The sequence below is a fragment of the Atta cephalotes genome (genome assembly GCF_000143395.1).
Source record: "Atta cephalotes unplaced genomic scaffold scaffold00006, whole genome shotgun sequence".
Classification (NCBI taxonomy): domain Eukaryota; kingdom Metazoa; phylum Arthropoda; class Insecta; order Hymenoptera; family Formicidae; genus Atta; species Atta cephalotes.
Window position 1 is genome coordinate 6,231,818 of NW_012130070.1, and position 23,055 is coordinate 6,254,872.

General features: G+C 35.7%; 2 protein-coding genes across 2 annotated transcripts in view; one reads left to right on the forward strand and one right to left on the reverse strand.

Annotated features, from left to right (window-relative positions):
• Positions 1-11,448, reverse strand: part of LOC105626788 — an 18,287-nt gene extending 6,839 nt beyond the window's left edge. The window contains exon 1 of the mRNA XM_012208084.1: positions 11,239-11,448. Within this exon, the coding sequence (XP_012063474.1) occupies positions 11,239-11,448 (210 nt within the window). The remainder of the gene's footprint in view (positions 1-11,238) is intronic.
• Positions 11,449-17,462: 6,014 nt separating this feature from the next.
• The window catches only part of LOC105626861 (E3 ubiquitin-protein ligase highwire-like), a 12,766-nt gene continuing 7,173 nt past the window's right edge, over positions 17,463-23,055 (forward strand). The window contains exons 1-13 of the mRNA XM_012208153.1: positions 17,463-17,566; positions 18,546-18,768; positions 18,852-19,214; positions 19,354-19,560; positions 19,846-20,054; positions 20,117-20,267; positions 20,336-20,690; positions 20,767-20,947; positions 21,219-21,409; positions 21,574-21,600; positions 21,791-21,856; positions 22,218-22,307; positions 22,673-22,902. Of these exons, the coding sequence (XP_012063543.1) occupies positions 17,463-17,566; positions 18,546-18,768; positions 18,852-19,214; positions 19,354-19,560; positions 19,846-20,054; positions 20,117-20,267; positions 20,336-20,690; positions 20,767-20,947; positions 21,219-21,409; positions 21,574-21,600; positions 21,791-21,856; positions 22,218-22,307; positions 22,673-22,902 (2,397 nt within the window). The remainder of the gene's footprint in view (positions 17,567-18,545; positions 18,769-18,851; positions 19,215-19,353; positions 19,561-19,845; positions 20,055-20,116; positions 20,268-20,335; positions 20,691-20,766; positions 20,948-21,218; positions 21,410-21,573; positions 21,601-21,790; positions 21,857-22,217; positions 22,308-22,672; positions 22,903-23,055) is intronic.

The window sequence follows — 23,055 nt, forward strand, 5'->3', positions numbered from 1 at the left end:
GAGAGAGAGAGAGAACACGTTAATTAATATCGCGCTATTTGATCAGCTATCCAATTGTATGTGGCAACATTGTTGTGTGCAGAAACAGACTCGTAATATCGAAGGAGCGTTGCTTTCTGGCAGATTGTAACATGAATTGCAACGGAGGTTGCAGTACATATACCGTTAGCGAAGGGAATCTCAAGAAAGCTGACTGTCTAGAATATCGATGAATCGCAAGGGTCACATCGTCGTCGTGGCGCACGCGAGGAAACATTATTTCAACTTATACAACGCGACCGGCGCTCGCTCGGAATGCATCGGAGCGGAAATAAAGGGAACAGACCACTTTAGCTGGATTGCGCGAATGCCGTCGAACTGTGGTTCTGTGGTAACCGACTTCGTTCTGCGGTATCGAGAAAACTCGATAGTTTTGGCCGAACGCCACGTACATGACGGATGAAAACGATCACGAAAACTCTTACTTATTATAATGGCCTAATAAAACTTGTATAGAGGTTTATACCGACATTAAAATATTTTCGCACGCATGTTATAGTCTTTCCAGTGTGAACACGAGAGGAAATGATGCTGGAACGCTGCATGAATTTCCGCATGTCAACTCTTAATTAATTTCAGCTTATTTTGAAATACATTTCTCATTTTGTTAATGTAATTTAATTTTTAAAATTAATTTGTATTTTTAAAAAATTTTACGAAGACTCTAGATATGGTGAAATGTCTTATCGTTTTATTTTAATTACATTATTACAATATATGAAACTACACGTATCCGCATAATTGTTGAGTGGCTGTGTGATTATTGTACGAAATCAGATCTACCGAGGATCAACAAGTTACATCTGAAAAAGTATACACGTGATCGATCACTATTGATCGACAATGTTTGTCAATATACTATAGATGTATATCGGATCTTTTTTGAAAGTATGATACTTCAACAACACAGATAATATATTTGAACATAACGACGAAATAAATTAATAAATTTCAAAAATTTACCTGTCAAATTTTTAATGCTGTTTATAATCTTATGTTTTATCTATTTTGAGTGTTTGAGAAACTATGTGGAGGATTGCCACAAAGGATTGCTCTATATTGAATTCATCTCAACAGAGAGAAATATACAATCTAAATTGTTTAAATTACTTGAACTCGTTAGATTCTTCAAATTTCGTAATACTTATAAATTACATCAAAGTTGTTTTCATATTGAAAATAAAAATACAAATATATTGCGAAATTCTTTATATTGAATTCATCTCGACAGAGAAAAACACACAAGGATTAATCTGAATCATTTTAATTATTTAAACTCGCTAGATTCTTCAAATTTCCTTCTTACATTCAATTTTATTTTCTCATTGAAAATAAAAATAAAAATATATTATTAATTTTTCCAATTTATATTAAGATTTTATAATGTTTGATTTTGTACTGAAAATTATGAGAAAAGGTAGTAAGAAAATTGTAATTAAGCCAGTGCATTATGACTGACATGGATGAAGGATGAATAAAAATAAAAGACGAGGTACGAGAAGTTACGTAAGATGAATTATGTGTGAAAATAAGTTAGCACCTTTCTATTGAATTTCTTTGCGTAGCCTTCGACATTCCTCCACTATTATCAAGTACAACCAACCTCCAAATTATGCGATGAGAAGCGCACTGCGTCGAATGGATAAATAATTAAGCAGCTTGGAAGTACGTGTCGTGCATGTCGATTTCGCGTGTTGAATTCACGGCAGCCAGATCACGTACATCAAAGATCCGCCATTTGAATTGGAATCAACGAGGATATTTGACGGCCGTATATCATCGAGCGACGTATTAACTTCTAATAGAAGTGCTAATCGAAACGCAGATGATGTTCCCTCCACGTTCGTCGCAACGACAATTCTCGTCATCTATGACGTCTAAATCCGTTTATCGAGGTGTCAAGAGATGATCGGGAAATGAATGAAGGTGCGCGGCAAGGGAGGTCTGTATGGAAGATCTTAAGTTTCTGTTTTCGTCACCGTCGAAGTTGTGCCATGGCTAATTGACGCAGTTGGGAAACAACCCGGGTGTCTCCGACATATAAAAATAACTCAATTCACTGTGTCTAGTTCTAGTTCGAGGTGAACGAAAGGAGGACACAATCGAGTTATTCTAAACTCTGGCACGAAGAGAGATCTCTTAGGCCATCGTCTACTCTCTTCATCGAAATTAACTGGTCGTAATAAGTCTTCTTTAATTGAAAAAACGGAGAATGTTTAATGACGACAGATAATGGAGAACAACAATGTTTGTGCTTTTAAATTGTGAAATTATTTTAAACTATAGAATACTTTAACTATAGAATATAACATTGATATTAAAAAGTTCAGAGTTGAAAATAAAAATTTAATTTAGAAATAAAATATTTTACATTATCCGATATGTTCATTGATATACTACGGATAATTTTGCAGTGAGGCTGAATATTTAATACTATTCTCTGACATAACGAAATTATAATTATGCATTTCTCTCGTATCCTCTAATGGCGACTGTTAAACAATTCCGATTAATTACCTCGTGACTCGTTAGTGCATTATTATCAGATTTAAATATTATATTTGGTAATAAAATTGTTCCAGATTTTTGACAAATTTATGTTCATTATTCCTGAAGCTATTGAATTTATTTTAAATTATTAAAAAATTATATTATAAACTGACAAAGAGATCAGAATTTATTGCAAATCGAAGGAACAATAAAACTATTCGTTTCTGCTATAAGTATGCTATTTAGATATATTTTAATTATTACATTTGATAGATCAAATGTAATCGTATTAATCGTATCCACAATCTCCCGTCAATCATTAATTTCTATCTTTCTGGAGAACATTATTAATATTTGATAGTTTTGGCCGTACATAACGTTTCGTGCGAAATAAGGTATCATGCAGAATCACGCAAAATTCTCCACCGTGATACCTCGTTCTTGCGAAATTCGCGAAGCTCGAAGCGTAGCATTACGGTGATCGCCGCGGGGAATGCCGGAAGTTAATTCGCGGAATGGCGATGCACCCACTGACACTTGCCTTCTCTCGCCGTACGCTTCGCACGGGATGAAATTACTACTCGCCCTCGCATATGTAGCCACGGTAGGATATGCTTGCCTTTGCCGACATGTGAGCGAGCGAGCGAGCGCCATTATTCCGCCGGGGGCCTCGGCCGGGTCGCGTCAAGGGATAATTCGGTTAATTGCCGCAGCACACCGGGTACTGGATGGCCTGCGATCTGCTAAGTGCGACGTGCTAGCCGCGCGCAGCAATCGCTCCCGTTTCATTTCTATCGCTTTAATCTCCCGCGATCTATATCTCCTGTATCTCCATTCGCTACATTGAATCCAGAGGACATTTTATCGATTGCGTCTCTGTACGATTGCTTTACGCGATTGCTGGAGAACGAGTTCCTTCTTACTTCAATTAAATTAATAAATATATAATTACGCTAAAGAAGATTAAAGTGCAGTCATAGATAAGATGAGAGATACTATAGATTAATAAAGAGATAAAAGTTCGACTATTTTTTAAATTCTTTTAAGTAGAAATCTTATTTTAGAAAGAGTGAAAATTCAGCGTCAGGCTTGAAAAAGAGTGGTTCAATTTTTAGTCTGTAAGAGTAAAATTTCACTCTTCAGAGTGACAATTTACCCTCAAAATTTTAGAGAATAATTATTAGATAATAATATTTTAAAAATTATGTCTTACACTGAGAAAAAAATATAATCAATTTTAATAAATATTTAGTTCAATACAGCCAACTAAACATTTACTTATAATAAATAAATACTTATTCAATAAAAAGAATGATTGTTCAAATCAAATTAACATTTCTTGTATCAAATAAATATATATTTAATAAATATTTAGTTGGCAGTATTCAACTAAACATTTGACTATATTTTTTCTCAGTGTACAAAATTATAGAGAATGTATTATAGTAAATTACTATTATATTATTATTATATTTTAGATATTTTTATTGAGAGATTTTTTGTCTTCTTTATTAAGAGAGAAGAGAGGAAATCTCTAACACACTATTGTTTTATCCGATGACAACGGCCTGTCTGGCGTTACATGCTGATTAAGCGAAGAGATTTAATTTGATACTCTTCGTTCTTTCAAGTGTAAAATCTTCTATTAGGACAATGACACTCTGTATTTAAACATGCAACGAGATTGGCAGGGCATTTCTAACATTAACCCGTTCACCCTTGCGCGCACACTCATTGGAATGTCCGGATTACGCTGCTACAGTTTCCAACGCAACGCGGAAGACACACAGCAAATGATCCAGATCGAACGAACGTAACCGTGCACGCGCATATTTACGCGATTGTCGGTCTCCGCCGTATATATTCGCGCGTAACATGTACATAAGGATGTATTTGTGTAGATAGGCGAGGCACTTCGCACGTGTGGCAAATCGCGATAATTCGTGAGGGTTCGCGGGGAGAGGGGGAGGGGGAGGGGGGGGGAGGTGTTGGTTGGAGAACGAGAGAGTTATCGTTGCGAATGAACGAAGCAGGATGTCGAGCTATATCTACGCCCCCGGAGCAAATTCTCCAGACAAAGCCGGCAAACCGCAATCGACTCTCGGCTGCGCGTGCATGTATTGTATTGCAGCCATCCTAAAATAATTTATCGTAGGGTTGCACGAGTCGCGAAAGGGAGGGAGGGAGCCGCGAGTGATAATGGCGCGATCGAGATCGTGCCGGATCTTCCCTTTCCACCGAGCCATTTATTGGGTTATCGAAGTTATCGGGGCCGACGGATAGGATGTCGGCGAGAGAGCGTGGCTCCGAGATTCACGAGTATGATAAAATTCTCTCGCTCTCGCATCTCTTCACTAGGTGCGGTTAGTATGAAGCTGGGAAATTGTTTTTGAATCGACGCTCGCGGCTGCATGTTTGCCGATTTTAATTGTGAAATATTGCGCTGGGGCGCTCGAAGGTAGATCGAAATTGCAACAGGAAATGATGATGACTTACAGATGGCGATCGTCGAATTTCCATGTGAAAATGTTCCCCTCAATTAGGTCGCTATTGACCACAATTGATTGGTTAATCAATAGACGGCCGGTACAGAGAGATTAAATTACTGTAAACGAAAGACGAGATATTTTGAAATAATTTGAAATTGATTAAATAGTTTATTGTAAACTTACGATAATCATCGTACCATTTTCATACACGAATATACATTTTTTATTTTACTTCGGAAATTGCCGCTATGTAACTTTATATTAATCTTTTGCATTAACATGGTACAAATAATACATCGAGATCTTTAGATGTAAATATATTAACTGTTGCTCGTAGATTATCGTAATTACCATACTTATTTATGCATCCCCATATGTATTTCATAGTCGACTGCTACTTTCCTACTCTTTGCCGTACAATATAAATTCTAATATACACACCCACGTGTCGCTTGCTAACATTTTCTATTCGCTCAAACAAGGGTCAGAAAGTTGTAAACGTCGATTTACGTAAGATTATTCCGAACATTTCTCGCTTCCCGCTGATGCAAACCAAACCCGCATCATTTACGCTCTCTCGCGTTGACACCCCGACCGGAGAGATACGTTGTGAACCAGAGTGTAATTCGTTGAAAAGGCCTATTGTGAATAAATTGAACCGAGGATCGGCCCGGCGTTCTATCGCGGCGCGGTTTTGTCCTCACAAAATTCCCACCATACTGCCTTTACCCTCGCATCGTTCTTTGGACCCTAAGCAACCACGTGAGCCGTCAATTTATTAATCCACCGGCAGCTGAAGTAGAAGCGAGGCGTATGAAAGAGACCGCGGAGGTGCGACCGTCTTCGAGGACGAGGCAGACATCGTTGTCCTCTATCGATGTCATAAAATTCGATACATTACCTCCCACACCCTTATTTTTGGAGATCTTCTCCCGGGTTCACAAATTTTTCGATTTAAAATCAATTGATTTTTAGGACCGTTTGATTTAATATCTACTAGATATATTCTATTGATCTTCGAAAGAAGATCGACATTTTTTATTGATACAGAATTGATAAATTATCGATCTTTCTCGAAGATCAATAGAAAACATAGTTACTATCAAATTAAACGATCCGAAAAATCAATCAATATTAACTTGATTTCGACTTTGTGAATCAGGGCAGCTCTGTTTCTCTGAATTCCACAACAATAATATTTTTAATTTTTTAAAAAATATTTTAAATTTAATTGATTTGCGCATCAATTACAAAAATAAAAACTACAGAGTTAAGCGAGAAAAGTTAAATATACGAGTGGACAAAACCAGTAAAATTTTCTGCTCTGACATCTACCAGAAAGAAAGAGTAAAGAGTTACAGTTATAAAAGCGCAAAAGTGGAACAAAAGCGGATATGAAGATAGATCAAACTCAGAATACAGAATGGATAATTACAAAACATAAATTTAACAAATAATTGCGCGTAGCACAAGTTGTATTTCTACAGCGAGGTCGTCGAACGTGCGTGCGGACGTAGATGCGCGCGCATATCTGGTGGCATCGTTTCCGTCCTAAGTGCCGCTATCGTTCTCGTACGATTTCACGCGACATGTTATTTTCCAGTTCCGATTGTTAGGTTTATTTGCTCCACTCGAGATGATTATGATGGCGAGAGGAAGAGAGGGAGGTAGAGACGGAGAGAGTTCACAGGGGAATTAGAGAGAAAGAGAGAAAGAGAGAAAGAGGCGTTGCTAGACCGTTGCAGAAAGGGCCAGCAGCGTAGATACATGCAACCACGGTTTAATCGGCGGCGCATTGTTTTCGCCGATTTACATTAACAGATTCAGCCCGCCTCCCCAACCATAATCGCGCGATCGGCTTGTAATCGAGTTAGTCGGGAAAAGCCGCCGCTTATTAACGGGTCCGTGAGTGTTAAATCGCACGTCTAAACTGCTGCTGCCACGCCGAAATTGTTTCGGCGCAGTGGCCAGCACGTGGTGCGCCAACGTTAATTGTTGTTTCCACGTGTAATTTCGGGTCGACGACCACCGGATAACGGTGCCGTGGACCGTTCGAATTAAATCTTGGCGTTTGCATAGCACGATGCATCTGAAGATGAAGTCTTTGAAATCTGCAGTGGCGTTATCAGCATTGAATTCACAACCGATTGTTCTCTGATGCAATTCATGAGTCCTTTAAATATGAGAAATCCTATATTCCTTTATTATTACCGTTACTTAACGTCAATTGATACTTTTTTTTAAGTTAAGAAAATGAAAGATAATAAAAAGAAAGTTTTCTTTAAAATGTTCGACTCTAAAATTGAAATTGGAACGAAGTGAAAAGGTAATTACATTACTTAAACTTAAGACGATGGTGAAATAGATTCCAAGTTTTCGAACGGACGGAGTAAAAAATATTCGTGAAGCATCTGGCTCGGACAATGCATCGTACTTCTACTTTGGTCGTAATGGACCCTCCGACCGGAAATTGCATGCGCCGGAAATCGCCTAGGTTCAACCGAATGCGTGAGGACGAATGCGAGAGACCTATCGGGTCGATCTACTCGTGCAAAGTGCCAAGCAAGTTGGCTATTGTCGGAAATCTTTCCACGTATCGCGCGAGGATCATTGCGAGGAATTGCTTCTGTAAGTTGTAATCGGATTTAACGACGCGATGTAACATGTCGATACATTGCTAAATACATTGCTTTAATTTTTTTAATATTTCAATTCAGTTTTTAGACTTTTTGAAACATGGTAGATAAATTTACTTCTACAGTCTGACCTGTTTTAAATTACGATAAAAGTACGAGAGATAAACGAATGTCAGATAAGCGAAGATAAATATCTATATGACATATGACGAATATATATGTCGTATTTTTTTTTAGTAAATATGATTGTGGTCTAAGATAGCGGCGAATAGACCGGCGATCGTGTATGAACTCATCTTTGCTTAACTCAATTACTTTTTATTGACGGGATAAATGACCGTCAGAGGAAACGTTGCATTATTTCCCTCGCGAGGAAAATACGCGAGAAATTACACATTTCTGCACTCTTCTGAAATCGCCATGATTTCAATATTCGATCACCGCTTGATTTGCTATTTCCGCCGATCGAATTAAAGTGTCCTTGTTTCGAGTGAACTTGCACGAGCCGGCAAGGAGTTGCCAGCCTGTTACCACGCGGCGAAGCTGGTAAATGGAATTAATGGCGTTGGAATGATAAGTGACGCCGTGGCTGAATCTGATTTGATTATCAAGTATTTGCCGTCCGGTAGTATAATAGTGACCTAACGTTGCCAATTGTTGTTTCTGTAGACACCATCGAGCAAGCAAAATGACTTGTCACGACTTGTTTGGTCAATGCTCTCACTACCCGATTATATCATCCTTGAAAGCTAAATATGTTTTTAGAGGGCCTTCTAAAAAAAACTAATGGCTCTTAGGCATCGCGTTTATTATTTTATTCTTAGGGATGGGATGAAGACGTATTATCGACTTGATTCATCGACACCAGTCATTTTGCTGTGTGTCAATTGCTGAGGATACCGGGTGCATGTTACTCTGTGCGTCACGCCCACGCTTAATATGGCAGGCGTTTATCGGACAGATAAAATTCACTCTCAATGATTTAAAAATTTAACATTAAAATTCACAAAAGAATCGTATCAGTTATATTTTATTTAATTATGTAAATTGGCATGACTAATGAATTTAAATTAAAATATTAAATAATAAAAAATAATAAATAAAAAAAATATTGGTCAATTCACGAGCTAACAAAGGATATGAAATTAAATTGATAACCTATACATTCATTCAAAAACTCACAAATTTAATTTCAAGATCGAATTTTTGTATATTTTTGCTTAGCATAATACGAGCGAATTATTATCTTTATTTTAATAAAAAATATTGATCTTAATTAGATTTTTACATGCGACCGAATATATTTATACATATTTGTTAGATTTTTTTTCAGTATAAATGACGATTTGACTACACACACTACAAATGATTTATTTATTAATCAGACATTTTTATATCTTTGGATAATATTTAATAAATATTATATATCTATGAATTTGCTTGTCGCTCTCATTAATTAGCTCTCATAATTACATTTAATTTATTATTTAATGAAGAAATTCCATGAGAAAAAAATATTATATTACGTCTATTTCATCGCCGATTATTCAAAGCATGTTTAAAACGAAGCAGTCCGAAGATCGTAATAGTGAATGCGACAAAGCAATGAAACGAAACGATTTAATAACATCTTTAGACAGTGCGTCGGACTATTATAAGAGAGAAGGCAGTGCTGTGAATGCCCCTTAAAACTGGTTTCCGTTTGTGTTTCTATGTGAACGATTGATCGTAGCGTAGATAGGAAATAGGCCTACTCCAGTTTGCGGTCAAGAAGCGTACAAGAAATTTAATCTTCCCTTTCGAGGAAAAATTCGGGATTATCAGCTCTATTTATTATGTGCTCTCATGTTACATGTAATAGTAAATTGATATAGTAGCGTAAAATAAATTAATATAGGTATATGATTCCTATTACATGAGCCAAAATGTAATTATTTTTAATTTTATTTTTTTAATATCAGTTTTAACTTATTATTCTCAAAACGAATCGAATATTTTTTACACATCTTTAAAATGTGAAAGGGAACAGCTTGCAATTTTTAATATTATATACATATTTCTGCGAACCATGTTATCATTAATCTTTTGTGATAAAAGCAATTTTCTACGTCAGAAACTCATATGATGTACCATCTTGTTTAAAGATTTACGTTATAACGCATCGTAAGATTTATATTCGAAACTAAATCGAATTACGCGCCGTAATGCTTAACATATATCATTGAAATTTTTGCGATATTCAATTTCGAACATATCAATTCAGATCTGTCTCAAATCAACGAGATGCTACTCTATATTTCTCCCCTTACGATGCTGTACTCGAGCAAGTTATCGCTACTGACAGTTCGGTACGATAGTTTTATCACGTTTTCTACTCAAGTCTCTCTTGTCGAAAACTTCGCGTGAATTACGAAGCGCGTAGCGTAATACGCCGTTGTATGGGTTGTACGGATGGTATCCAGCTGAGTGCAGCTGACAACGGCAAGTGGAGCTATGGCTGCTGTACGTTGCGCCTGCAGAAACATGGCAAGTACAAGTTATAGCCTGTTTCGCAGGGACGGATTTAAGACCCGAAGACGCGTCCTACGTTCTTTCATTTTCCTACGTGTCTCCTATTGTATTTCTCCAAAATTGTTTCATTTCTTATAAACAGGGCATTACCATTAATATTAGAATGCAAAAGGATTATAGATTTATTAATGGAAATATCTATAGAGAAAGATGTGAGCTTTTTTGTAGCTTCAAAAATAATATTAAACATGTCAATTTATATATGTGTTTTTTTTATTACGAGCTGGTGAGATTTTATTTAGCAAGATATTATATGCAGATATGGAAAAAGGCTTAAATATCAGTTCGCAGTTATTTAACGTTAGATCGCTTATGGGTTTATTTCAGCGGTATGCATGCACTTTGCGTGCACTCGCATGTATCGAATGTGCGTGTGCGTGCATGCGATTCCCACCGTCTTCACGGGCCAATGATTTATATGCTAATCCCGCGTGGAAGGCGAATCCAAGTCTCTCAAGACTACGGCAAACTTTCACTATCGTGCATTAACAATTCCTCAATTCCTCAGAGCAGCAAATACGTGCCAAAATAAACAACTTCGCGCAAACCGCGTAAATATCATAGAAAATCACATTATGCTTACAGAACGCGAAAAACAGTCCCGTTTTGATAACTTTAAAGATACATATTTGTTGCTTACTTTTGTTTCGATGACGATCAATCGATGCTTCATTCAAGTATCAAAAAATATTTTTTTCTAACTCGATAATTTGATAAAACAAAAGATCGATATTTTTATTCTTTGGAGTTGCCCAACTGTATCATGTTTATGAACTTTAATCTTTAGAAATTTTATATTTTTTAGATAGGATTTATACTTTACAAGCATTACATGTTATCGTTAAGCTCGTAAATTATTTTTATTCAAGGAAATGTAATAAAAAGGAGAATAGTATTATAATCTCGATTTGAATGCCTTCCCGTCGCTTCGATATTTTTAGAGTTTACCAACGCAAAATTACCGCTCTGACAGCAGCAACAAGTTAGAACATTAAGTTAGAACGTGTTCTTGCCTGTTCCTTAGAGAAGACGCATTTGATGGTAACCCAGCGATGCGCCTTAACGGTGCAGTTACAGCCGTTCATGACGCATATCCCCGGATTGCTGGCCTCGACGATGCATATTAGGAACGTGAGATACCATAGGAACACTGAGCATACGATCACACGATCACATTTAATAAGCTCATCCAAGGCGCTGAACACTCTTCGCTTGGCACTCATTTCGATGATCCCTGATCGAGCGGTTAGATCATCACCAGCTGATCAGCAGTGATTCCTCGCTTCTTTCATAATTCGATCACTCACGTTGCAGAATAGCACATTCGCGCGAAGCGATTCAAATGAACTTATCGATTCATTGATTTTGGAAACACTGTGCTTGCAAGTATCACACACTTGTATTCTTTATCCGCTTGGAATTTCCTCCACCGATCGATTTCGCGTCCAGACGGAAAGGGAGGTTCATCTCTTTCCTTTATCGATCTGTAACGATCAACATTCCATGCTGCATGAAAGGAAACTGGCAGGCAATTGTGCTCGAACGGCCTGTCTCTGTCGATACGCGCGCGGTCGGTTCGTTGTCGAAGAAAATGAGGAAAAAAGAGGAAGTGATAGGGCAACTTAGAATCCAGCTGACGCGATCATGACGGAGGTTGCTTTTAAACTGTTGTGGTCGGTGGCATACACGATCGGTGTCTGCTCCCCACCATAGATCCATGAAACTCAACTCGCTTTGCCACTCGCTCTCTCCATCTCTCACCGCGCGTTCTCCCTCTTCGGCCTTCGGAAAGATAAACGTCAGGGCACGACTCGTCATCAAGTTTGAGAAGACAGAACGGTGCCTTCTTCGGAATCGGATCCGTTACGTTCACCAGAAAAGCCAACATCGAATTTTGCGAGAGCGGTCATCAATTTTCGGATGCGTTAACCAACACCATCGAGCGCACCTGCAAAGATGACCTTGACCAACTTCCGATCCTCGGGCTACGTCAATGACCCCCGTTTATCACGGATGCTAATTGCGTAAACCATGTTCAGAGCTTGTAACCTTGGAGTTTCATCGTTTTCATAATAGATCGTCATGAATGTGTTTATTCTATCTAAATCTGATTGTTGCAAATATTTATTAAAGTTTGTTATTATTTTCCATATTCGAAATTATATTCAAAATCTTTTAGATATTAGCCATTTGAAAACTAAAGAATAACTTTAAGGCTAAAAATGTTAAGAGTTTTAGTAATTTAAGAATTATTAATATTATTAATCCAAATTCACTATTTATTATTATTATGATGAAAAAAGTATAATTATTTTTAGATTAAATTTAAAAGAAAGGCGAAATGTTTATTTTCTTTGATTTATGCTGAATTGATTTATTCAAAAAGATTACAATGCTCTCTAAATTCTTTAGAGGAGTGAAATCTTACTCTAAACAGTGAAAATTGAATTCATCTTGAAAAAGAGTGGCTTAATTTTCAATCTTTAAGAGCGTGCGATTTAAGAGAGTGCGATTTCACTCTTCGGAGTGATAATTCACTCTAAAAGTTTTAAAGAGTACGTAAGGATATTTTACGAGTTTAAATTGTTTGAAATACAATGTTAGCGAGTCGAGAATCATTGGCTGCGTTTAAAAGAGAAAACTAATCATCAATTAGCGCTTAGTGATTCTTTAATATTATATGATTGGTTCCTACACTTAGAGCCTATGAAGAACTAAAGACAAAAACCAATTATATTAAAGAATCACTAAGTGCTAATTGATTAGAATAAAAAACTTGAAATAACAAGATTTTTAAGCTCAAAGTACGACAACGAGATCTAAAAGGCTAATAAGAGTCAGGAAAACTTAAAAAATTTTCATTTTCGAACTAGTGTTCTAAACAACTAATAACTTAGAGAACAATAAAGAATCAATTAATCCATCTTAATACACCGTTCCTCACGATTTTAACAGAAAAATTTAAACAATTCAATAGAAGTGATATCAAGATTTCTTATAATACAAATAAAGAAATTTATCAAAGTACATAAAGATCCTTTGGACTCTTTCTCGAAATCTAATGTTTATAAGATAAACTGCAATGACTGTGATGCATCTTACGTGGGACAAACGGAGAGGAAGCTGAAAACTTGAATTTCAGAACATCGAAATCATATACGATGGAACACCAGTTCTAAATCGGTAATAACAGATCATCGATCGTATTGGGTCATGATTTTGATTGGAATAAAATTTAAATTTTGAGTGAAGAACCGATTTATAATAAACACTTTGTCACAGAAATGCTTAATATTAAAAAACAGAATAACAGTCAGTTAACTTACAGACAGAGACAGAAGGTCTTCATAAATCATACATTCCGATAATAAACAACAGTGTGACTTTGTATTGCAAAGATTTATCGTAATACAGTTGAATCCGTTGAGAACATTAGACGCTTTTCTTTTCTTTATTTTATACATTGGACGTTACACACTTATAATAGTAATATTAATTTTTTTACCTCTTTTAACATCAAAATTTGACGGTTTTTTTTAAATATTAACATGGATTTTCTCAATTGTCAGACTCTGAGGTGAGTTTTTACAGAGAGACGTATTATACTTGTTTTAAAAAAAATTTTTTTTTTAGTTTTGATAATTTATAACGTTTTTATATTTCTCTACGATCTCTCTAGAACAACGAGAAATTTTCGCAAGTCAACCAATCACTTGATGAGCAATTTTCCGTTTCTCTGTTTTAACACTCATTATGTAACGAAACAGTCGCTTTCTTAATTTTTGAATAATGTTTTTTTATTGCGCCGGAAAAAATTTTTTGTACATCTGAAGAGGGTCTAAATATAAGATCGAAACATGTAATTTGTAGCGTTTTAACTTTTTTACTTTTTATGGTTCTTGTTTATTATATCTATCTTTAATTATACTTATCTATGATTGAAGAAGACTTTTATAAAATTGAAACTAGATTTGCTTGATTTTAATGCATATTAAACATTAAATTCTATTATTATATGTAAAACATTTCAATTTATTCGTATTTGGCCGATTTTTATTTTAATACAATAATTGATTTTGTTCGTTTCAATAACGAACAATGGAGATTTTTTTCTGACTCTTATTAGCCTTTTATATCGTTGGCTAACTGATTAGTTTTCTCTGCTGAACATAGCTATTCTTTAATGTGATTAGTCTTGCCCTTAATTCCTCACTGAATCTAAATGTATAAACCAATCATATTCAAGAATTTTATAACAATTGCAAAGCTGCTTTTTTTCGCTGAATGTAGTCTTCCTCTTTTTTTTCGAATTTTTCAAAGATCGAGAATCGGTCTTCAAATTTTACGTGACCCAATCTTATAATGAACACATTAAACCATTGTGTTTGAAGAAATATGTAATCAATTATCAAACAAATAAGTGTAAGTTCTTAGAAGGTCTGACAAATATAAATACTTTAAAGCCTAATTAAACAAAAAATTTCAAACATATTAAAGTCCATTTTTACAATATGCCTGAATATTCCAGCCAGACTTTGAGATTTTATAGGAAATTTAATTCTGAACAAAAAGTTTCATATAAATATATGTCGAAAAAGAATGTTCGAATTTAAGTATTGTATTTTAGTTGAACGCGTTTACACAGATAAATCGCTTTGCTCATTCTACGTACTCTGCGTATTCAGCAATCTTCATGGAATTTTGCGACCATTACTTACAAGTAAACCCACTTCGTCATAAGTGTCACACTCCGATTTTCAAAAGTAAAATTACGAAAAATATTTCACCCGTCTTTCCATTTGGCTCGTAAATAATTTTAAGGGCAGTTATTATTCTTTCAATTTTCTATCGTTTTAGTTTATTTGAATAAAATGGTTTAAAGTTTTAATAATTTTAACAAGATGACTGCGAGAAATTTTTATAATACATATTGACTTCATATTCTAAATGTAAATATACTTTTTAATCGACAATTATACATGTATTAATTTTGTAATATCTACGATTGAAGAAGACTTTTTTGTAAAATTGAAACTAGTTTCGCTTGATTTTAATGCATATTAAATATTAAATTCTATTGTTATATGTAAAATATTTCAATTCATTCGTCTTTAGATTTTAATATACAATAATTGATTTTGTGTTTCAATAACGAGCAGGTTATCATTATTTATCTTTTTAACAATTTTGTTCAAATAAATTAAATTTTCCATTTTAATGTACACATCCTTTCAGTATCTATGACGCATGCATTGTATAGTATTAGACAAAAATGAAATTTTTATCTCAGGAATGTTATCAAACTTACTATCTAAGGGATTTCGAAGTTACTAAGAGAACTTTCGAATCTGATACGTGAACTTTCGTGAAGCTTCTTGAAAATATCGAAACTTTATCCTTACGTACAAGTTTCGCAAGTGAAATCGAGGAAGAACAGTTATCCACGAGGTACGAATACCGCAAGGATTTTTGTGTGGGGATTCGCGATTTTTCTGTGATTCAACAACCGCGGATAATCTCTACGATTACTGGTTTCTTATAGAGAGCGAGGGAAGATACACCGCGTGCAGTAAAAAGCAAGCGCGAGTCATCGTCTCCGACCACATATCGTTGCCGGTGCCGGAAATACACGATGTGGGGAGAGTACCATAAAAACGGAAACAGCCTGGTTTGGAGGACAGCCGACCATCACTCTCGTCGCACCACGTCGCTCTTCATATGACAGTAGATAACGTTTCTCTAAAATGCGCTACTACCGTCTCGTAGCTCTTCGCTTTATGAGCGGAAACCCGACCATTTAATTTCCCATGAGAAATTGCGCGAATTCCCTCGGCTCCGCGCACTTTCTCTGCCGTGTACACGACGTCGTCCATTCATTCATAACGCGTTCCTCAAACTGGGAAGAACGTGGCGGCAGTGGCGGCGGCAACGTCGTGCCGCGAAGTGCCCATTTCCGAAATGGTCACGTACTGGCTGTATGTCACGTGAATACCTATCTTTAAAACCGCACGCTCTCGATTCTCCCGGTCTCGGCTACGATCTCTCGTGTATTATGCCGGCTCGTCCTCCTCTAGCGTCTATTATCTTTGGCGTGCCGCTCGTTCATCTTTTTCGTGACTATGATCGATGGCGAATGCATCCCGCTTCCGCAGCGTTTATATCTGACTGAACGAAAATTACATTCGTTACATGGTTTGATACCGCAAACCACGAACTCCCGAGGTACCTCGTTGTCATGATTCGAGGTATTATCACAGTTTAGCGCCTTCTGACCTAAGGGAACCTTAGGAATGAGATACGTTGGAACGATCCCAAAAATTGATTATACAAATGAGTTGAAATGAAATAAAACAACTTCTAATATCAGAGTTGCCACAAAACTGAAAATTAGGATAATTAGAAAAATGTCAGAAAAATGAAAGCGAAAAGTCAGAGAATTTTACAAAATTTTCTGGAAAATTAAAATTCTTTCTCTCTTTTAAAAAAAATTTCATACCAAAGCAGTTTTGGAATACTATCAACTTAACAATTAAATGCAAGCATCATTAATAGTAATTTACATTGTTATATTAAATTACTCTCAATAAAATATTTAACGATTTCTAAATCAAGATAGAAATACACAAAATTTTAAAAAATTATTAAAAATATCAAGAAAGATCATGAAATTTTGTTTGGAAATCAAGAAAAAGTTATGAAATTATATAGGAGAATTTTGCAATCCTGAATATATTTCAAGAAGGACAATATAAACATGAATCTCACTCTTCTCTATTACACATTTATTTACTTCGATAGTTTGAATTTAAAAACTCCATAAAGTTCTTTAATTTCAGGAATCGTTTATAACCGTATAATAATTCGTCGAACATTCAGATTTTTTTTTTATAAAAAAGATCTGATATAAAGTTACACACACAAGTGTTTGTCATGCTGGAGTTTAATTAAGTTCATGCTTATTGCGTTTGACGCATTAATAGATTTATCAGCAGTGGAAGAGTCGTCGCGGAAAATGTCATGGTTTTCATCACGTTTAATTAGATCTTTATTTTTCACACGGAGATACGCGTAATGATCGAACTCTCGCGAGACTTCTCACGCGAGTGATTTTCCAGAATACCGGTTATAATGACGGTAAAAACGCGGAGTTGTCTGATGTAGATAGGTAGGCGAAACGCGATTCACGTTGACGGGATTGTAGAGAGGAGAACCGCGGTGTGATTGCACCTTATTAGGGATGAGCTTGACGAGTCCGAATGATGGGGAAGCGACGATTGTCTGGCTGACGGAGGAGCATCATCCTCTACTTTGCGATCCATCCGAACGGGATCACGATACGAGGCACCAACCAATTAGGGGCATCGCGATTCTCAAACTCGTTTTAACGAACCATACTTACTCGTTCCCGTCCTCTGTATTCATGATGGACTCAGACTAAAATTTTGTAATAAAGACGAGCCCTCGCAAATTCTTTCGTGACGTTTATACTCCGATATATCTCAATACGATAGTCTTGTATTCCCAACGTGACTTCCAACAATGACTCATTTTTTTCACTCTAAGATTAACGAAGAACTAAAAATTGCGAAAGTTCTCCATTCACTACTCTTGTGTATTAATTTTATATTACACTGTTTAACTATTAAAATATATTGAGGAGACTTTCAAAATGCATGTTCAAATTTTTTTTTTTTTAGTATGTATTTTTAGTATTTTTTTAGTTAGAGATGGCGTAGTATTCAGTATTAAAAGACTCATATTATAAGCATTTTTTCATCGTTATATGCTGAAAAAACATAGACATTTCGAAGTGCATTATGTTTTTTAACTAGAGACAAACAAAATGCATTTGTTTAACATTTTTAGCAATTGTTTAGCAATTTTGTTAATATTTTATCCTACTAAGTGACATATTATTATTTTCTGTAAAGTACATAATTTTCTTGTGTGCATAATTTCTTTCTTTCTTGAAAATTACTTAAATAATTTAAAATTTTAGACAAAACGCATTTTGAAAATCTGCTATGATAATAATAGACATATAATTTTACACTTTATATTCAGAATGAAAGACTTTGTATTTTTATTAAGTTTTCAGATTTTTATTAAGTTTTCGCGTCCAACGCTCCAATAAATCTTCTCTTGTACGTGTAATAAATTTCGAACTGCAATAGAAAGAATAGAAAGAATCAATCAAAGTTTAAATGCAATTGTGGTCGCGTAAATAGATTTAACAATATAACAAATATAACAAATTCTCAATACATAGAGAACATGCCTTTCTAATTTTTCTTAAATCCCGCATGCGTGTTATTTTCAGTTGTCATTCGAACGAACGTCTATTCCTGCGCGATTTTGTCTCCTGTTCTGCTGGCACCAGCGGTGGCAGACTCGCACGATGGTTGCAACCAGACAGCTTTGTGGATCCCTCTCAATGCGAGGCACTATATTCACGAGAAGAAATGAGATGCGGATGGCCGGCCATCGTCACCGTGCTCACGAGAGATCAATATGGCGAAGTGGTGCATGTGCCCGGATTGAAGGTATTTCTTCTTCTCGGATATCTCGCGATGCGAAGCACGGCATCGGTGAGTTACGATATGTCGAGACGCAAATCATTTTGCAGATTGAAGTCAAAGCGGTGCCGACCGATAAAACGGATATCATGGATTCCGATCAGAGCAGAAAGATCCGTCGCGTCTCTCAAGCAGACCCTATGACATTTGGTGGTCATCCGCAACCATCCTTAGACGTTCCGTACGAAGTGACCATCAGCAACAAAATGTGCTTCTACGCCATCACCATCATGAAAGCCTATCAGAATTACTCGTTCGAGGAACTGAGATTCATGTCACCCGCTGTGAAGAGAGCGAGCGAAAGTATGCTGGTTAGGCCTAATGGTGATGGAAGCTATAGCGCTACGTGGACACCATCCACCGTCGGCTGGTATTCGTTGATGATTACAGTTGATGGTTACAACATGGAAGATGTACGTAAACATTTCTTCCAAAGATACTCACGATATTCAGAGCTAAGCTGAATTTAACTTTAATTTCTACTTTTGCAGTAAAATTAACTTTAAATTTAAATAGACTTTAAGTAAGCTAATTTAATTCCACTTTATTTAGAATTACAAAGTCGAGGTGAAGGAACCTCCGCAAGGCATGCAACCACCCACTCAGAACATTGTTAAAAAACCTCAGCTTCAACCAAGTAGACTCAGAAAATTCGTGGCGAAGAATAGTGCCGGTTTAAGGATACGAGCTCATCCATCGCTGCAAAGCGAACAGATTGGATTCGTCTCGGTTAATGGCACTATAGCTTTCGTTGATGAGGTAATTAATAAGCTTTAATTATTAGAGCTTTGATATTAAATTTATTTTATAAAAACTTGTTATAAAGAGGAACAAATAAAAATAATATACATTTTCTCTCATCAAATCAAAAATATTGAGAAAACAAAATTGGGAAAAATATTTCTTGTCTCACATCTCTCTTGTATTCTTATCTCACATAATTTTTTAATTTAAATTATTTTAATTTAAATTATTTTTCTACACATTTTAAGACGAATATAATATTTAAATGATAATAAATTCTCCTTCCTTTGTCTGATTCAGATTCATAACGACGATGGCGTTTGGTTACGGTTAAACGCAGAGACAATCAAGGAATATTGTAATAGTAGTCATCTTGAGGCTTGGTGTTTGCAATATAATCAACATTTAGGAAAAACTCTGCTTCTCCCTGTAGAAGAACCAAAATCCATTTTAGATCAAGTTATTAAGGAGACTATTCTGCGAAAACGTCCTGAAAACGCTAGCGATGAGTACGTAAGAAATGTCTCTTATGTCATCTATTTTCGACTATTTCCTAATTTAATTCTTCCAGTAAGAGAAAGACGGTGACTTTTGACGCCGGAAGAAGTATGATAGTCGTGAAATGCGGAGCTTCCGGTCATAATATTAGAAGCAAACCGAACCTGAAAAGTGCGCCTGTTGGAATGTTAGCACTTGGAAATACGGTGACCGTGCAAGAATATGTAAGTTGATCTATTACTGTTAAATACCCGCATCTCTCCTTTTATACTTCATGATTCATCTCTTACAGTGCGTAAATCACGAAGGAACTTGGGTACGCATTGATGACGATTCAGTGGCGAAATATTGCTTCGATAAGAATCGAAGTGTAGAAGCATGGTCGCTTGCGATTAATAAACAAACCAACGTAATTTATATGAAACTTGAGCAGGATTTAGAGAACGATCCGATCGAGAAAAAGCCGATGATACCGGACCCAGCTGTTTCTCCGAGCAATAAAGGTTTTGATTTTTCCGTTCCTTCTGTTAGTCATGAAGGCTTCAATTTTACTACACAAAACTATACCCCGGATACAGCGGAATCCATTGACAGTTGCAATACAAATCCATTTGTTTTTGGCTCATACAATCAACATGACTCGCCAGGTATATAATCGTAAAAATAAATCTAGATAACTTGTTGCATCCAAATATTTACTAAATATGTATGTATATCTTCTAGGGAGCGAACGTTTCACACCAGAAAAAGCTGATGGTACTCCAAAGTTCTCAAAACCTCATTCCAAGGAAAGAGTAGTTAAGGAACGAGAAAGAGAAGGTGGTGGAGGAAAATTTAGCGTTCTTCAAAAGTGGCTAAGAGGAGATGATAAATGCCATGGAGAGAAAAGAAGTTCACCGGGCAGGTATTTATATACGCATACGTAGTAATCTTTTGATAAATCTTTAATGTTTCAATAAAATACAACTTTTTCAACTTAAAGAATTCATTTATACAATTTTAAAATATTCCTTTTAATATTTCGCGCATGAACTTTTATCAATTTTTTTGATAAAAGTTAAGTCATAATGATTGCTTCTTTTTCATAAATTGCAAATTCTTAAATTCTTCCTTAATTTAAAATTAAATCTAATATACAAATATCCATCTTAATCCGTATTATTTATGATTTTCAGAGATTTCTCTGAATTTGTGGGCGTATCTGTGAAGGAGTTAGTAAAAGCGATGGGAGAAAGCCGCGCGAATGGCAACGGAGCGACACCGCCGGAAACTCCGCGGCGAACCTCAAGAAGTTCTTCGCCAAAGAATCCCCAAGGTGGGTCACCAAGATTTCACAGCCCTTCTTCCAGTCCAGTCCCAATACCCGGTACGTATGGATTATTTGTTAATCTATTGAATACTGTGTGATCATCATTTCTCTATTGGACTGACTCTATCAAATGTTATTTCATAATTTATTTCTAACATTATACATCCGTGTGTGTATTTTTGTATAATTTGGCAGTTGCTTTGAAAATGAAATTATTTCAGAAGCTGTGAGAACGGACGCTGATACTTGTAAGGCAATATTTTATGTATTTATGTTCCATTTTTCTTTATTGTGTACTAGAATAAAAGAAATAATATTTGTCATAGTAATTTTATTACGAAATATATGATAGATAATAGAAAAAAATTTAGACAATTATATTAACTATTAAATACTCTATTTGGATTAGTTATAATAAATTAGTAATGTTGATCTTAGCTGGGTCCAGTCGACAGCCAGCCGTTTCTGGCAATTGTCTCTTCCCTCCTGCTGCTAACGCACCAGGTACTCGTTCTCCTATCCTATTTGGAGTTGTAAAGATATCGAATAGTGCACAAATTCTGTATTTTCGAAAATCTATTTTAACATTATCACTATTTACTTTACATATAGGATTGGCACGATAAAATTCACTTCGTATTGATCAGTAAATATTATGACATCAGTAAATATTATGCATGCGATAACATAATTGCAATTAGAATGACGCGACATCATTTCGTTTTTTACATACGCATGATTAATTACATATTATATACGCACAAAGTAAACTTTTTACTACGCAGTTCAAGAATGTACAATAGTAAGGCTTCGCGACATTAAGACAACTCGACACAACAAAAATACAATTAATCGAAATTATTAGGTGGGAGAAGCGCGATAGGAGGGGGAGAAAGTATGAGTAGCAGCCCTGTACTCTGCGGCTCCCCCCGAAGTGTCGGCCTCTCCCCGTTAGGTAAGGTCACTAATATACACGCTAATTCACCCTATCTTAGTTTACATTACATCGAGATTTATCGCAAATAGTATTAGTAAGATTTCGTATTGCTATTTTTACACTTTAATATCAAGAGACACATATCCTTTGAAACTTTTGTCCAAAAACTTTTAATTTATACACGTTTCGCACGAAGTAATCTGCATGATTTGAACTCTTTCTGAATGAATTCTCTAAATGTTGTAAACATCTTGCTCTGTCACTATCCAATAAGGTGAGAAATCGATATCCTTGTCATCTGAATTGAATATCCGAATGTATTTTCGGAATATATCCTTCCCATGCAACTTAATCTTTGATACATTATCATTCTTTTTTTGAAGTGTCAGGAGGGATGGTTGACAGTATAACATCGCAACGTCGTGGCTCAACGCAGAGCGACACTAGTGCCTTGGTTAGCAGCTTGACGAGAGATCCATCACAGTCACCGAGCGGTATTAGCACTACTGCCAATACGCGTGATCTATCACCGAGTCCAAGTTGCAGTTCTTTACACATGAGATCTGAAGGTAGCATAGCTAGTCCACCCGACACTCCCAAGAAGGAATGTGCTGTAAGTAATGTTGTGTAAAAATCTTCTTTCCTTATTTTCTTCAATGGCAAACACACGCGAAAAGATTTTCATATATATATATATATTTTATATATATGGTATATATATATATATACATATATATACATATATATACATATATATATACATATA